Consider the following 16583-nt stretch of genomic DNA (forward strand, 5'->3'; position numbering starts at 1 on the left):
AAGTAACTTAGCTATCTAGCTATACTGTCTTACACCTTCACAATAGCAAACAGGCTATCTGCAAATTGTGGTAATCTTTAGAGTAACGTTAACAGATTGACAATAACAATTGTTCGTTTTGAGTTCAAGTACGAAACTCTAACTAAGTTAATGGCTTTCAAATTGCTGAATGTTAACTTGCTGAACACTGACAGCTGTAGCCTACTAGTTACCCAACATTAGCTAAACATTCATATACTGTAACTTAAGACACTGCACTGTTTATGCATGTATTACTAGCACAGATGTAAACAATGTTAGTCTAAACTGGGAACCGATCTCTCTTATCTGAGTAACTGTCTGTTAATGGAGCCAAAGGTCTAACAATAACTTACACAGAGACTCAACTTACGTAAAAGTTGTTCAGGAAACCTAAACCCGATGCTAAACATTAAAACTCACTTCATATATGATGCTTTCGCCAATCGCGAAAGGAGCTTGTGGAGCTGTGGAAATACTGACTTTTCTTCTTCTCTATATTCTTCTTATTCGTCTTTTTCTGTATCTCGCAACCAACGTTAATATTGTAGAGGAACCGTGTTGGTCTTGACCCCGAGCAGCAGGAATGGTTGTGGCAGTTGCTGTTTGAGTTCAGAGACAGCTCTCCCCAGAGGCCAGAGCCAAAACTACCTTCTCCACTAACAGAGGACACTGGCAGTTCAAGGTCCTGTGCTTCGGCCTGTGCACGGCCTGGAGGACAAGAAGGGGGCTGTCCGAGACTGGCCCACCCCCACGACCAGCATCAGCTGAAGAGCTTTCTGGGCCTGGCCTCGTACTACAGGAGGTTTGTACGGGGCTTCTCACGCATCACTGCTCCCCTGAACCGATTGCTGCCGAAGGCCTTTACTTGGACCGTGGAGTGTGAGGAGGCCTTCAACACCCTCAAACGTGCACTGATCGAGGCCCCCATGCTCACCCTCCCCCTGGCTTCACCTTGCCCTGGACACAGACGCGAGCAATGTGGGCATGGGTGGGGTGCTGGCCCAGGTGGGGCCAGAGGGGGAGAGAGTGGTGGCATACTTCAGCAAAACATTTGACAAACATGAGCGCCGCTACTGTCACCTGGTGGGAGCTCTTGGCTGTTGTGGCTTCCACTTTAACAGTGGTGCACAGGGCAGGGGCACACCACTCCAACGCCGATGCCATGTCCCATCGGCCCTGTACTGCAGACGGCTGCCGCCACTGTGGGAGGAGAGAGGGACGGGAGAGAGAGCTGTGTGCAGAGGAGGGGGTCTGTGCCACAGTGTGTAGGGCGAGCGGGCCTGTCTGCTGTGAGCTGCAGACTGACGATGTGGCTGAATGGGGGCAGCAGCAGGGACGGGACACAGACCTACAGCCAGTGCTACAGTGGGTAGAGGCGCAGGTGAGGTCACCATGGGAAGAGGTGACAGCGCTCTGATTCGCGACCAAAGTGTTGTGGTCAAAGTTTGAGAGACTGTGGCTGGCTGATGGCGTGCTACAGCGGGCATGGAAGGAGTCAGCTATGGGAGAGGAGAGGTGGCAGGTGATGGTCCCAAAAGCATTGCGGGAGGCTGTGCTCCAGAGTACTCATGGGGGGGTGTGGACTGGACACTTTGAGGTCACAAAAACACTCCGCCGCCTCCGTCAGGGCTTTTACTGGGGGCAGCACAAGAGGGATGTGGAGGACTTTTTCGCTGTGACAACTGCACAGTGAGAAAGGGCCCCCCAGGCCGTTCTCATGCTCATCTCCAACAGTTCCCAGTGGGGGATCCCATGGAGAGGGTGGGAGTGGATGTAGTTGGGCCGTTCCCCACCACAGACAGTTGAAACCGCTGGGTGCTCACGGCCATGGACTATTTCACAAAATGGCCCGAGGCCTATGCTCTGCCTGACCAGGAGGCAGAGACCATTGTTGACGCCCTGACAGCGGGGATGTTCAGCAGGTTTGGAGCTGCAGAGTCCATCCACAGCGACCAAGGCAGAAACTTTGAGTCCTGTGTGTTTGCCACCATGTGTGAGAGGCTGGGTATGCACAAGACCAGCACTACTCCTCTCCATCCTCAAAGTGATAGCCTTGTGGAGCGTTTCAACAAAATGCTTGGACAGCAGCTGGCCATCCTCTCTGCCAAACACCAGCGTGACTGGGACAAGCACCTGCCCATGGTCCTCATGGCATGCCGCTCCGCTGTCCAAGACTCCACCTCCTGCATGCCTGCCCTTTTCATGCTGGAGAGAGCGATCCACACCCCTGCAGAGATGGCGTTTGGTCGGCCCCTGGATAGCCCTCATGTCCATGTAGAGAGTATAGGGATATTGTTATCCACATCGGCACCAACAATGTTGGGATGAAACAGTCAGAAACGTGTAAATCAGCTAGAAAGATGTCGGCATCGAGTAATTGTCTCTGGCCCCCTCCCAGTTAGGGGGAGTGACGAGCTCTACAGCAGTCTCACAACTCAATCGCTGGTTGAAAACAGTTTTCTGCCCCTCCCAAAAGATAGAATTTGTAGATAATTGGCCCTCTTTCTGGGACTCACCCACGAACAGGACCAAGCCTGGCTTGTTGAGGAGTGACAAACTCCATCCTAGCTGGAGGGGTGCTCTCATTTTATCTACAAACATAGACAGGGCTCTAACTCCCCTAGCTCCACAATGAAATAGAGTGCAGGCCAGGCAGCAGGCTGTTAGCCAGCCTGCCAGCTTAGTGGAGTCTGCCACTAGCACAGTCAGTGTAGTCAGCTCAGCTATCCCCATTGAGACCGTGTCTGTGCCTCTACCTAGGTTGGGCAAAACTAAACATGGTGGTGTTCGCTTTAGTAATCTCACTAGAATAAAGACCTCCTCTATTCCTGCCATTATTGAAAGAGATTGTGATACCTCACAGTTATAGTCAATGAACTAACCACTGATCATAATCTTGATGTGATTGGCCTGACTGAAACATGGCTTAAACCTGATGAATTTACTGTGTTAAATGAGGCCTCACCTCCTGGTTACCCTAGTGACCATATCCCCCACTCATCACGCAAAGGCGGAGGTGTTGCTAACATTTACGATAGCAAATTTCAATTTACAGAAAAAAACGACGGTTTCGTCTTTTGAGCTTCTAGAAATCTATGCAGCCTACTCAATCACTTTTTATAGCTATTGATTACAGGCCTCCATGGCCATATACAGTGTTCCTCACTGAGTTCCCTGAATTCCTATCAGATCTTGTAGTCATAGCAGATAATATTCAAATTTTTGGTGTCTTTAATATTCACATGGAAATGTCCACAGACCCACTCCAAAAGGCTTTCGGAGCCATCATCGGCTCAGTGGGTTTTGTCCAACATGTCTCCGGACCTACTCACTGCCACAGTCATACTCTGGACCTAGTTAAATGTTGTGGATCTTAATGTTTTTCCTCAAAATCCTGGACTATCGGACCACCATTTTATTATGTTTGCAATCGCAACAAATAATCTGCTCAGACCCCAACCAAGGAGCATCAAAAGTCGTGCTACAAATTCTCAGGCAACCCAAAGATTCCTTGATGCCCTTCCAGACTACCTCTGCCTACCCAAGGACGTCAGAGGACAAAAAACAGTTAACCACCTAACTGAGGAACTCAATTTAACCTTGCACAGTACCCTAGATGCAGTTGCACCTCTAAAAACTAAAAACAATTGTCATAAGAAACTAGCACCCTGGTATACAAAAAATACCGGAGCTCTTAAGCAAGCTCTTTGGTCAATGCCATAGTGGAGTTTGGAGTGTGACTGTTTGAGGTTGTGGACAGGTGTCTTTTATACTGATAACAAGTTCAAACAGGTGCCATTAATACAGGTAACGAGTGGAGGACAGAGGAGCCTCTTAAAGAAGAAGTTACAGGTCTGTGAGAGTCAGAAATCTTGATTGTTTGTAGGTGACCAAATACTTATTTTCCACCATAATTTGCAAATAAATTCATAAAAAAAATCCTATAATGTGATTTTCTGGATTTTTTTCTCTAATTTTGTCTGTCATAGTTGAAGTGTACCTATGAGGAAAATTACAGGCCTCTCTCATCTTTTTAAGTGGGAGAACAATTGGTGGCTGTCTAAATACTTTTTTTGCCCCACTGTATCTCTTGACACAATGATGAAAATAATCATCGACTCTAAACCTTCACGCTGCATTCTGGACCCTATTCCAACTAAACTACTGAAAGAGCTGCTTCCTGTGCTTGGCCCTCCTATGTTGAACATAGTAAATGACTCTCTATCCACCGGATGTGTACCAAACTCACTAAAAGTGGCAGTAATAAAGCCTGTCTTGAAAAAGCCAAACCTTGACCCAGAAAATGTAAAAAAACTATCGGCCAATATCGAATCTCCCATTCCTCTCAAATTTTTTTGAAAAAGCTGTTGCGCAGCATCATAGCACTGAGACTGCACTTGTGAAGGTGGTAAATTACCTTTTAATGGCGTCAGACCGAGGCTCTGCATCTGTTCTCGTGCTCCTAGACCTTAGTGCTGCTTTTGATACCATTTGATACAATCTCTCCATTCTTTTGGAGAGATTGGAAACCCAAATTGGTCTACACGGACAAGTTCTGGCTTGGTTTAGATCTTATCTGTCGGAAAGATATCAGTTTGTCTCTGTGAATGGTTTGTCCTCTGACAAACTGTAAATTTCGGTGTTCCTCAAGGTTCCGTTTTAGGACCACTGTTGTTTTCACTATATATTTTACCTCTTGGGGATGTCATTCGAAAACATAATGTTAACTTTCACTGCTATGCGGATGACACACAGCTGTACATTTCAATGAAACATGGTGAAGCCCCAAAATTGCCCTAATCTGACAATTTATCTTGATGGTTGTACAGTCTTCTAAAAAAGGACCTCTGTGTTACTCTGGACCCTGATCTCTCTTTTGACAAACATATCAAGACTGTTTCAAGGACAGCTTTTTTCCATTTACGTAACATTGCAAAAAATCTGACATTTTCTGTCCAAAAATGATGCAGAAAAATTAATCCATGATTTTGTTACTTCTAGGTTAGACTACTGCAATGCTCTACTTTCCGGCTACCCGGATAAAGCACTAAATAAACTTAGTGCTAAATACAGCTGCTAGAATCCTGACTAGAACAAAACAAATCATATTACTCCAGTGCTAGCCTCCCTACACTGGCGACCTGTCAAGGCAGGGGCTGATTTCAAGGTTTTACTGCTAACCTACAAAAGCATTACATGGGCTTGCTCCTACCTATCTTTCCGATTTGGTCCTGCCGTACATACCTACACATACGCTATGGTCACAAGACGCAGGCCTCCTAATTGTCCCTTGAATTTCTCTTGATAAGTGTGTGAATTGGACCATTAATCTCCCAAAATGTAACAAGTACTTTAATCAGGAAAAATGTATGGAAAAAGTACATTATTTTATTTTGGAATGTAGTGGAGTAAATGTTGTCAAAACTATAAATTATTAAGTACAGATATATATTTAAAAAACTTAAGTAGTACATTAAAGTATTTTTTACTTAAGTACTTTACACCACTGTTTAAGTTGACACACACACACACAATCTTCAATTGCTGTTGATTGGTGCAAATTGTCTGGGAAGATAGCCAATGTTTCCACCATGTGGCTAAAGCAGGGAGGTGCAGGATACAGACTGTCAGACACTCTTTTACACAAGTTTATTCAAGGAATATTTAATATACAATATACGTGTCAATATATAGTCTCCCCCTTGGGCTGTTTACATCCTGGGTGGTCCAGCTAATCTCCAGCCCTCCATCTTGCCCACCTTAGTGAACATGGCCAGTGTCCCCAGCCCAATACATGCCGTCGTGCCTGTCATTGCACTGTGAGCTGTGTATCATAAAGAAAAAAGTACATGTTATTAGTGGAAAAGAAAGAGGATAATCTCTGATGCCCCTCTGTATCTCAAGCAAACATCATCTGGCAATGAGAAGATGTTCACTGCCCTACAAAGTTCTTATAGCGCTTGATAGATGACAGCAATATGATGGTAACTATGTGGGATGTTAACAAGGGCAGAAGGGAAAATGACTATTTTTATAATTAAACCCTGGAAGAAAATGCTTTGAAACAGAGGTTCCACCCAAACTTATCCAATAAGAATGCTCATTTTATTTATCCGTTTCAAAACGTTTGTTCCCATTTGTTCCTACTGCATGTAACCCAAATCTTCAGCATACTATTTAATATAGACTACTCACTACGAGCTCCAAGAAAGACTCCTGATGCACAGCCTCCGAGGAAATAGTTCACCGGATCATCAGGAGCATCCCGGGCCTGTGCAGCTAGACAAGTGGTCATTCCAAAGATCGCCCCCAAGGCAGCTGTCATGAAAGGAAAGATAATTGGTTTTAAGGCCTGGATTCAATCAGATCAAGCATTAGGCCTAACCATCGATAGTTGACACCCGCATAACTGATGTTTTGGCAGTGTAACTGAGTTGGAGCTGTCAAATCGGTGAGCAGCTGCACTTGATCATTTTCACAAAGTCACACCTGTCCCGTTCAGAACAAGAAAGTGTAGGCTATATAAAATGTAATGACTCTCAAATTGAAAATCATTAAATAATGAGGATTTCTATCAGCCTAATCGAGGTGTAAATTACATCTCACATTCCACTGTTCTAATGTGTAAACAAGGCTGCATGGGATCTCTCGCAATGCAACTCCATGCAGCTAATAGCAACGTTCGCTTTAGGTATAATGACAGGTGTCGTTTGTGGATTTGACAGCTCTAACACAATTACACTGCCAAAACAACCGCTATGTTGATGTTGGCTGAAGTGAATATGATTGAATAGAGCCCTAAATTAACACATACTGGCATAAACCCACCTTAACTGTGTTTGTTTACAACTCCTTATGACAAACATCTGATCACCCCCCCCAAAAAAAATCGGATCACCATTGAAACACTAAGATCAAACAGACACTTTCACCATCACTCAAACGAGGCAGCTGTAGAGACTGTGTTTATTAGGTACATTTCAGCATTGTGACCTGGGCCCATATCCACAAAGCTGAATGCTGATCTAGGATCAGTTTTGCATTATACGGACAGACCCTAGATCAGCAGTCCAACAGATGCTTTGTGGATACGGCCCTTGGACTAAATCTTCTTGACAAATGTAGTGTACTGATCTGAGATAACATTCTAGCCTGAACACTGTTGGCTACTGGTCTAGGTGTAGCTAGGTATTTAAGTGTAAGATTGGATACCTTCATGGCAGCAAGCCAGGTGATTATTATCAGTGTATGAGATTAGAGACATGCATACCCATGGTTACTGTGCCATTTGTGGCTCTCTGAACAGCTTGGATTGCGGAATCAGGCTGGAATGCCACAATGTGATAGGCTGAACCCACCAACCCTGTGTGTAAAAAAAATATTTAAAAAAATAGGCTGTTAGATTACTGTGCATTGGGTTAACTAGCTAGCTACCTACTTGACAAGTCATTTTGTCTTTCAAAGTCACAAGAATGTTAGCTATGATTAGCTTGCTAGCTAACTGGTAAACATCATTCAAAATCCATAGTTTAATTTACTGCCTTAGCTGTACTGCCTGACAGCAACTGCCGGCTAAACAACTAGCTAACCGAACAACGTTACATTTGTTGAAAACAACACATTGCTTACTAGTACAGTAAGCTAGCAGTAGTTAGTTAGAATGACAGTTAAATATGCTATGGCAAGTTAGCTCGGCAGCTAGCTAACGTTAACCGGTTATGGAGTCTAGTGTTACTTTACTGTTCTTTACCTCCAGCTAGCTAATTTCCACAATGTATTTCTTTGTGTTAGATTTAGATACCTAGAGCTGTGCCCAATTTAGTGGTGATCCATGTTTTCTCGATACAATCTTTCCCCTCTTGCAGATCCCAATAACCCATTTTGGATTTCACATGAAGGACACAGACATTGAGGAAATATCGCGAGATGGGGGGGGAAAGAAGACGACACTTGAAATATCGGAAAACTTTATTGATAAACATGTATTAGCTAAACAAACAACTTGTGAAAAGTATTCTGTTTACTTTAAAAAAAAGTTGAAAATACAATTACTTTTTAAATGTGTTATTAGCTACATATAAAACAACATAACACACTGACAATTTTTCTACATTGTATGTAAAGCTGTCAACACTACTGTTTCCGGGGCGGAGTTTAATCCACAGGTTACAAAGAGAATCAGTTTCAAAGTTCATTCAAGTTATCCAGCTTTTTTTAAATTTCAAAACAGTGCAGATAACGAACGAGTATATAGCTCGAGGCATGTTGTTCGTAATGAATCAATTCAATTATATATTGATGCATTTCTTATGAGTTTTGGAGCTTAGAATCTCGTAGGATGACGTGTCGGTAGCGGTAGCTGGTTAGCATAACATAATCAATACTTTTTTTCTGGACACGGAACAATATTTTTTGGTTCAGTTGTTTAACGAGGAACAAACGCTGAAGAGGGTGCAGGCATGGCAGGAAGAGTAAACACCAGCCCTCCGGTGAAATGCTTGTTCACGAGATTTCAAGTGATCATTCATTGCTCTCTTATTTGATCGTTAATCAATCTTCTACGGTGTGCTATTGTAACTTGACTTTAGGTCGTACCATATTCCTCATGTGACATGTCCTCGCCATCACCAGTCCAAATTCGGGAGGCGAACGCACACCTGGTCGCTGTGCACAGGCGGGTAGCAGAGCTGGAACAGTGGCTCGAGGCAGCAGAGAACACCGTGAGGGAGCAAGCAGAGAGTCTCATCAGGAAGGACGAGCAACTGAGGGCTGCTACCCAGGAGATCGCCGAGGCCAAGGATAAGTAAGTGATTTGAGGTCTTGTCTCTTCGGGGCAATACCAAAGCTCCCGTTTAATATCCCCAACCATTGTTATTTAATATGTAAAAGGTTATCAATCATGTCTCATTTCTTTTCTCTAGAGAGATTCACTACCTCCACGAGAAGCTGTGCAAGTCAGAAGAGACCATCCAGAGGTTTCAGAACATGGTCAAGGAGAAGGATGCTATGATAGGACAGTTGCAACATCGCTGCCAGCTCCTGGACAACATCTGCAAGAGCAGGCCTTTACTAGACAGTATGCTGTCCCATATGGCTGAGGCAGAAAGACTTGGGCCAGTTGTGGGGATGGGTGAACCCACTGCCAATACGTCCCTCACAGACGGGGAGTCAAACTGCAGTCCCAACCGCATCTCTAACCACAAAGACTTCTCCCTCAGTGAGGATGACATGGATGACCAGGAGCTGGATGAGATAGTGTTTGGAACAACGGTATAGTAAAAGGCCCCTGAGAAGAGTTACATAGGTTAGAGGTGAAAAGGTTCTAGAAGAGGATAGTACTTGAAGTAGAGGCATGAGTAATTTCAAAACATCATGCATGTCGTTATTTTTTTAATGTTCAAGTAGTTCTGTATGTTAAGCAGATGACTTACAACTTAACATCTTACATGAATGTGGGGGAACTGCTTGACACGTTATGAAGCCTTTGATGTAACCAAATGGAGAGAAACTAATCTGCCTTGATTCCATGTCTTAACCAGATGTGAAATGTATAGACATCTGGTTATCGTCTGTTACTGTTTGAACTGCTATATTTTTATACTGTAATATCAAATATTTGGAAATAGTGTAAACAGGACCTCTATGGTCAGTGTTCACCTGGTCAAAGTTCAGAAAGTACACCTGCAGCACCTGCAAGGCTAGGTTCCAATCCATCCCATGCTTTGTATATGTAGTGTATACTTTTTAATCTTTTTTTTCGTGACAATTCAGTTTTTTCAGGGATTGTAGTTACTCCCTTGTAAACATGACACATTTAATGGTGAATATAAGACATGCCTCTTACTGGCATCAATATTTGCTTCAGTGAAGCAAGTCTATGCAACATTAGCTGCTACATAGATGTCACATTCCAGTAGGGTCAGAATCAAAGTGGTTATTTTTTTCATAATGGAAGGAAAGTTCCTATGATGTCCTTCAAGGTTATTATAGGTGGTGGTAGGAAGGTGGATGGTTGTCAAACTGTTGCTGAAAAACAGCAAGTATGAGAGCAAGGGTAAATTGACAAATACATCCCAAGATTTAGACCCATTGGTTGAGAGAAAGGTGGTAAGCGTGAGCCCATAGGTTAAATGGCAAGCGTGAGGAATGTGCATTATTGTGCCACGCTTATAGGCTAAGGTAAATAGGTGAATGGCATTCCACACTTGGCTAATGGGAAGAGATGAAACAAGATGCTATGCTGTTTTTCTATTCTACAGGCATAGAATACAAAGTGAGTTGTTTAAACAAGCATTCAGATCAGCCTTCCTGATTGAACCTTGTATTAAATCTACAAATGTAGTTTGACGTCACAGCCATGCCTTGTACTCTTTATATTGTATGGTTTTGCTTAATCATTATAGAAGCAATATAGTGTTGGCTTAAATCAGGTGGCTAAAAGTTTGTCTGCTTTTTCTTTCAGTACAACTGCATGATTGGGCTGCTTAAATTGTTCCGTTTGTGATCACTGTACCTTTAGCATGGGGACAGTTGCATATTGCCTCTGAACTGTAAAATGTGTGTTGCTCACTCTGTTCATGTTACGGTCATAGTCAATGAAGAAATGAGAATAGGTATTTCTGTTCAATGAGGAATGCTTTAATGGGGCAGTCTGCTACATGAATAAATTATTCATACACCATTTATTTGGAAAAATGACTTGGCAGTGTGAGAGAACAAAAAAACAATACTATCTTTGTAGAACATAGCCCACTAGAAGACATGCAGGCACAGGGAATGGTGCCTGACACAGACTATAGTGGCCATTGCCCCTGTGGGACTTGACACATTGAGAACATTATCCTGGTGGAGGCGCATACATTAGAAGTTATGCTAGGGAAGTTCAGATAACCATATATGCGTGTGTCTTTAGCAGTTGAGGCAGGAATGAAACCATGTTTCACCCCAGAATAGTAATGTACTGAGATATTGCATAGTCGGAATAATTTTAGTCCATACTGGGCATAAAGGGAAATAACATAAGAACTGTTGAAAGTACATCGTAATCTTTATTAATCAATACAAAATAAAATTTTCATAAGTTTGACCAATGTGACCCCCCCCCCCCCATTTCATTTAGATAAACATTGAGACAATCAAAAGTAATTGTAAACACTATATGGTGGTTACATTAAGATCAAATCATTCCTTGCTTTGGGCAGAGGTAATTTTCGCCAGGCTTTATCATTGCTGCACTACCAGCTTCCCCCTGCCAATGCAGTTGTAGAAGCCTTTAGTGCCATCAGGGCCAAGCGGCTGGCGCAGCACATCCACCACGCCCAGTGGCCTCTTGGGCAGGCCAGGCGAGAGGGGCCCACCTTTGTCAGGAAAAAATGTCTGGGCGGCAGTCTTCCGACGCTGGACCCAGGGGCTCCCCACAAAGCCCAAACTTTCCTGGGAATAGTCCCCGGAGCACTTGCTCCTGCTGCCAAAGCTTCCATTGCCACTGGATACAGGGCTGCTGCTGATCTCTGGAGCGGCCAGCGGGGACGGAGTGTGGCCATTGGGGAACAGCTTACGGGGCAGGAGGGGGCTCCCCACAGGGCTACAAACTGGGTTCTTGTAGGGGTCTGAGCGGAAGGAGGACACCCGGGGGATGGCCAGGGGGCTGCCGTACAGAGCCTGAGGTCGTGTGACCCTGCGGTTGGGCCTGGGCGAGGCGGGGGCGAAGTCTGACTCAGATGAGCTGTAGAGGGCAGAGTCCTCCAGGGAGTAGCCCGGGTAGTGTCTGCCCTTGCGGTTGGGCTTCCTCGAGCACACACTCTCGATGCCGTCCTCAGACTCTTCCTCTGTGCGGTCCTGGCTGCCCCTTGGCTTCCTGGTGCCCCTGCTGCCTAGGAGTACCACGCGTACAGCCCTGTTCCCCTGTAGCTGCTCTTCAGCCTGCAGGGCCTCATAGGCCCGCCGTGCCCCCTCCAGGTACTCATACTCCACCACGGCACACACCTTACGCCCCAGCTCCATGTGTTTCTTTGCATACCTCTTGAGCTCGGCAGGGATCTCCTTCCCTGGGCGCAGGATGCGGAGGGACGTGATGGTGCCGTGGCAGCCAAATAGTCTCATAGCTGTCTCCATCAGGCTCTGCTGCTCCACCCCCGGGGCTACGCTCTCCTCATCGTTGTCCTCTCCTCCCAGGAGGTTCCAGGCCAGCAGCAGCTTGCTGGTGGGGACACACAGTAGCCAGTCGGGCACTGGGTCCCTCCGTCGCACCTTGGTTCCCTCCTCGTTGACTTCCAGCTGCTGCGTGGTGCGAGCCGCAGCCAGAGTGGTTCGCCAGTCACGTGTGAGCTCCCTGATCTATGACACAGAATGTTTAGGTTAGTAATTGTCAAAGGTTATACTTGTTATCAAAAGACATGTCAGTGCAGGCCAAAGCAGTGAACAGGGTAGTTTTCAATAAAAGTAATCTATAAATCCTACCTTTTTGAATGAAGTTAGTAACTTCACACTGACGTAGCCCTTCTTGTTCCTCTGAACATGTTTCAGTAAAAAGGCATCTTCAGACAGGCTCTCATTGGTAAGATAGTTTTCTAGCCGAGCTGCAATTTTCTGTTTCAGGTCTACAACAGGGGTACTCCAGCCTTCATCCTGAATACAGTCCTCTTCTTCAAACACATCAGTCAACTCTGTGGAACTTCTGCAGAACCATTGATATCAACATTCAAAAGTTGATAAACATTTAGTGTTTTTTGACATTGAATAAACCTCAATTGAGGTGAATGCACATGCTCCACCTGAACAAGAACATTACAGCCTATATTTCTGATCATGTTTTTGTAATGACCAATCTGGTCCCTGTAAGTCTGAACAATCTGAAAAACATGACACATTTAAATTTATTATCAGATATTACAGTAATCATCTGTAACAAGGGCTCTTACCCATCCAAACTATCATATGTTCTGTCCTCTGTGTATGACCCAAGCCGCCTTGAATCTGGGGACAGCTGATACATTTGCAAGCCACATCGGAAGACGTCTGCAGTTGGTGAAGACATGTTGTGAGACTGAAACGAATTTTTATATCGATAAACTCAGATGATTTGTAGTCTACATGTATGTGTGTTGAGCATGTTTGTAGTTTACTTTATATTGTAACCATTACCTGAAGTTACAAAGCAAAAGTATTCAATTAGCTTACCTGATATCCTCTTTGCCCGACGTTTCCCCGGTCTCCACCGCACATGTTGACATGGAATATTTTTAGAAATTCTAATTTCTGGTGCCCCTTACGTCACAATTGAGAGAACTTGACCATTGGATAATGACATGTCTGATGTATGCAATCAAGGAAAATCAGGTGTTTACATTTGGCATTCTACACTACCATTGCTTATACCGTTGTGTGAGCAGTTTTCCCTTGTTTTTGAAGGCCACACATTCAGGCCTAAATCGAATCTTCATATACATGTTGTTCACCGTACTTTATCTGTGTGACTGTTAAGACAGGCAGCCCAATTTAGATATTTTTTCCGCTATTTGGTCGTTTGACCAATCACATCAGTTATTTTTCAAAGCTGATCTAATTGGTATGGCGCCCCTTAGGCGTCATTGTGGAGAGGAAAAAACTGCCATACTAACCCGTTCCTTGGTTGTTGTTTTTTTATCCATTCCCCTTGATTTAAAAAAATCCATTGCAATTATATATATTTTTTTATCAGTTCCCTCATATTTTGTATTAATTCACTCAGGTTTTTAATCCACTCAATTTTAATAATCCTCGGAATATGCGTGTTTTTCCATTCATTTGTGTCTGCACCCCTTTGCCAGAAATTATGCTGCTGATGGAACCATAGTCTGAGATCAATTAGAACAGGTAAACGATGTATAATTGCTTATGTAGCTAGCTGGCAGTAACGCTTCGATCACACCGACAGTGTTTTGCATTTTGGTACACCACAATTACATTCAATTCCAATGAAACGCAGCGTTTGCCTTACATCATTGCGTTTGATGCGGTGCATCAATTGGATTTATCAAATTTATGCGGCTTGACAGAAATGGTAGCAGAAGGTGACGCTTCGAACACACTGACAGCATTTTTGCGCAGCATCATCTGGATATGTGTGCAACAACAGTTCAACATTTACCTTCTGCTACCATTTCTGTCAAGCCGTCTACACATACAGTTTTACGCATACATTCGATAAATCTAATGTATGCACCACACCGACCACATATGCATGACAAACAACGCAAACTCAACCAAACAATGGTGGAAGTAGGCTACAAGAAGTTCTAGCCATGGGGGAGTTGAGCCAGCAGCCGACATTCAGTAATGCTGAATGGACAGCGCTTTGCGTGCGCAGTGACTCCGCTCATTGGACAAGTATAAGGCAGGTTTCCCAAACTCGGTCCTGGGTCCACTGAGTTGTTCTGCTATACCAGGGTTTCCAGAATTCGGTCCTGGGCCCCCCCCTGAGTGCACATTTAGTTTTTTGCCCTAGCACTACACAGCTGATGAAGATATTAAACTCATCATGCTTTGATTATTTGAATCAGCTGTGAAGTGCTAGGACAAAAAACAAAATGTGCACTCAGGGGGGGGCCCAGGACCGAATTCTGGAAACCCTGGTATAGCAGAACAACTCAGTGGTGCTGAAAGGCCAGTGCTGCTGCCTAGCCAGATGTATATCATTCTCCCATTTGTGGGATAGTTGGGGCACAGTTTGTCTCACACATCGCTGTGTTTGTGACATTCATTTTTGGACTTATAGATTAATGAGAGATATATTGATTCTTCAAGAATATAACTTATAAATGCCTCATGAGCTTAGTTCAACTGTCGCATCCTATCAGAACCCAAAATATAAGCTTGTTTTAATTTTGATATCATGGATGGTCAGTCCTTGCATCCATAGCTCTGTGTATGAATTTGAGTGGTTACATTTCTCCAGGCCCATTCCTCAGCTTTTTATTACTTCAGTTATGGATTCTTGCTTTAATTGAGCTATCTATCTATTACATCTTAATTTATTCATCCATCCACTATAACCATCCATCAAATATAGTTACTTGCTCAAAGCTGTAACTATTTTCCTCCTTTGTTTTCAGATTGACTGCAGTGCTGTCGAGGGCATGACGGATGCCCAACTCACACAATACGTGCCCAGGTTTGGTGATCTTAAGTCAGTACTGCAAAAGAGAAGTGGCCGCTCTCCAGGGATCAAGTGTATCCAAAGCTGCAGAGAGGGATATGGAACATTTTAAACACTGAAAGAAAAGTAATGAGAAGTCAGCAAAACTTTGGAAACGCCAAGAATTAGAAAACAGAATGTACTTTCCAAATTGTATGACTGGAACAAGTTGGTGTCAACTCATTCTGCCAAGTCACAGATAAAGAAAGGTGGTGAGACAAGACAATTAAAGGCAGCAAAGATGGGTACAGTGGCAGAGCTGTTGGTGGTCGGTAAGGCACTTTTCTTTCCAAATAGAAAAAGCAAACTAGGGCATGTTAATGGTTTTGAATTCACCATGCGAGACTTTACTGAGGAAGACCCATCTACTACATTGGTCGAACAATACGAACTCAGAAGAGTTTTAAACATTTTTAGACTATATCTCTCCAGCAAAAAAATAAACTATGCGGCAGATGAAAGTCTCAAGGCAGCTGCCTCTATCTCTACAGAGAAGAATAACAGAATCAAGTACAACAGAATCGCCAATGTTTTCTCATCTGACGACGAAAGCCTGGAATTGGAGGAAATCAGCACAGGGGACATTACCATCCGCCGCAAAGAAAGCCTGGAATCAGAGGAAATTGACACAGGACATTCCCATCGGTCTTCAAGCTTACCACTCCCTCCATTCACCTGGCCAGGAAGAACAAAAACATTTGCATCTGCGATACCCCCTCACAACCAATGGTTGAAATATCAGGTTTGAGTGACAAAATACTGGGTGTATCAATATCAATGGACAAAGAAATTGAAGTGGGATATGTTTTTCTAGCTGATGAGTGCTTTGCTCTTCCAATTGACGCTATGTTATTTTCAACGCCGAGGCCCACCCCCACCCCGCAAAGGATACCCAGAATCAAAGTGTGTAGAGGAAATGTGTTCCAAGACCTGAATGCTGCCATTCAAGATGTAGGTGTTTCTGAAGAAGACACCATTTTAGAGAGAGAAATTATTCTACCCAGTGGCACCACAGAGAAAGGTGAGGCCCATGGTGGAGTGCTGAGGGACGCCTTAAGTGAATACTGGGAAACATTCATGAGGAAGTGCACAAGTGGGACCATGAAAATTCCCATGACATGAAGGACTCGTGGGAAACTGTTGCAAAAGTGATGATCCTTGGATTACAACATGGTAGGCTACTTCCCTGTTCCCTTGGAGAACAGATCAAATCTGAAAACTTCTTGGCAACATTTTTGGAGTCTATACCAAGTGAGGAAAAGGTCATCGTCAAACAGTCAATCCAAGATTGCTCGTCAGTTGCTGGGAGCACATGATGTCAAGATTCTGATCAATGAGATGAACTGGCAGAAGATGCTACTTGAAGTCACCCACAAAGAAATCATAT

General features: G+C 43.9%; 3 protein-coding genes across 5 annotated transcripts; 1 reads left to right on the plus strand and 2 right to left on the minus strand.

Moving 5' to 3' along the window:
- Nucleotides 1-5655: 5655 nt before the first annotated feature.
- LOC110503510 (NADH dehydrogenase [ubiquinone] 1 alpha subcomplex subunit 11) lies at nt 5656-7978 on the minus strand. The gene is made up of 4 exons (XM_021581890.3): nt 7823-7978; nt 7292-7384; nt 6217-6339; nt 5656-5845 (listed from the first exon to the last, which is right to left on the minus strand). The coding sequence occupies exons 1-4, from the start codon at nt 7899-7901 to the stop codon at nt 5733-5735; spliced, it is 408 nt and encodes a 135-aa protein (XP_021437565.1). The 5' UTR covers nt 7902-7978; the 3' UTR covers nt 5656-5732.
- A 19-nt stretch (nt 7979-7997) lies between these two features.
- On the plus strand, nt 7998-16077 carry LOC110503571 (vimentin-type intermediate filament-associated coiled-coil protein). 3 transcript variants are annotated; one of them, XM_090183045.1, is made up of 4 exons: nt 7998-8510; nt 8610-8824; nt 8943-9291; nt 15114-16077. In XM_090183045.1, the coding sequence occupies exons 1-4, from the start codon at nt 8481-8483 to the stop codon at nt 15267-15269; spliced, it is 750 nt and encodes a 249-aa protein (XP_090039171.1). In that variant the 5' UTR covers nt 7998-8480; the 3' UTR covers nt 15270-16077. The 3 variants fall into 3 exon arrangements, with proteins under 3 accessions (XP_090039171.1, XP_021437678.2, XP_090039175.1); XM_090183049.1 differs by having other exon boundaries at nt 8370-8537; nt 8653-8824; XM_021582003.3 differs by lacking the exon at nt 15114-16077 and having other exon boundaries at nt 8943-10702.
- larp6b (La ribonucleoprotein 6, translational regulator b) lies at nt 11050-13287 on the minus strand. Its single transcript, XM_021582117.3, has 4 exons — nt 13201-13287; nt 12942-13066; nt 12481-12697; nt 11050-12357 (listed from the first exon to the last, which is right to left on the minus strand). The coding sequence occupies exons 1-4, from the start codon at nt 13243-13245 to the stop codon at nt 11245-11247; spliced, it is 1500 nt and encodes a 499-aa protein (XP_021437792.3). The 5' UTR covers nt 13246-13287; the 3' UTR covers nt 11050-11244.
- Nucleotides 16078-16583: the final 506 nt, after the last annotated feature.

Source organism: Oncorhynchus mykiss, chromosome 1 (assembly GCF_057628025.1).
Source record: "Oncorhynchus mykiss isolate SJ-2025 chromosome 1, ASM5762802v1, whole genome shotgun sequence".
Taxonomy (NCBI): Eukaryota; Metazoa; Chordata; class Actinopteri; order Salmoniformes; family Salmonidae; genus Oncorhynchus; species Oncorhynchus mykiss.

What these genes read in the sequence shown, in the direction of transcription:
- LOC110503510 (XM_021581890.3), bottom strand. Translation starts at nt 7,901, where the DNA reads ATGGGTTATTGGGATCTGCAAGAGGGGAAAGATTGTATCGAGAAAACA. An exon ending in TAAATTGGGCACAGCTCTAG is followed by an intron (nt 7,385 to 7,822) that starts GTATCTAAATCT and finishes TTTTACACACAG; the next exon opens with GGTTGGTGGGTTCAGCCTAT. An exon ending in AAATGGCACAGTAACCATGG is followed by an intron (nt 6,340 to 7,291) that starts GTATGCATGTCT and finishes CTTTCATGACAG; the next exon opens with CTGCCTTGGGGGCGATCTTT.
- LOC110503571 (XM_090183045.1), top strand. Translation starts at nt 8,481, where the DNA reads ATGGCAGGAAGAGTAAACACCAGCCCTCCG. An exon ending in ATCGCCGAGGCCAAGGATAA is followed by an intron (nt 8,825 to 8,942) that starts GTAAGTGATTTG and finishes TCTTTTCTCTAG; the next exon opens with AGAGATTCACTACCTCCACG. An exon ending in AGATAGTGTTTGGAACAACG is followed by an intron (nt 9,292 to 15,113) that starts GTATAGTAAAAG and finishes CTTTGTTTTCAG; the next exon opens with ATTGACTGCAGTGCTGTCGA.
- larp6b (XM_021582117.3), bottom strand. Translation starts at nt 13,245, where the DNA reads ATGTGCGGTGGAGACCGGGGAAACGTCGGGCAAAGAGGATATCAG. An exon ending in ACATATGATAGTTTGGATGG is followed by an intron (nt 12,698 to 12,941) that starts GTAAGAGCCCTT and finishes ATGGTTCTGCAG; the next exon opens with AAGTTCCACAGAGTTGACTG. An exon ending in TACTAACTTCATTCAAAAAG is followed by an intron (nt 12,358 to 12,480) that starts GTAGGATTTATA and finishes TCTGTGTCATAG; the next exon opens with ATCAGGGAGCTCACACGTGA.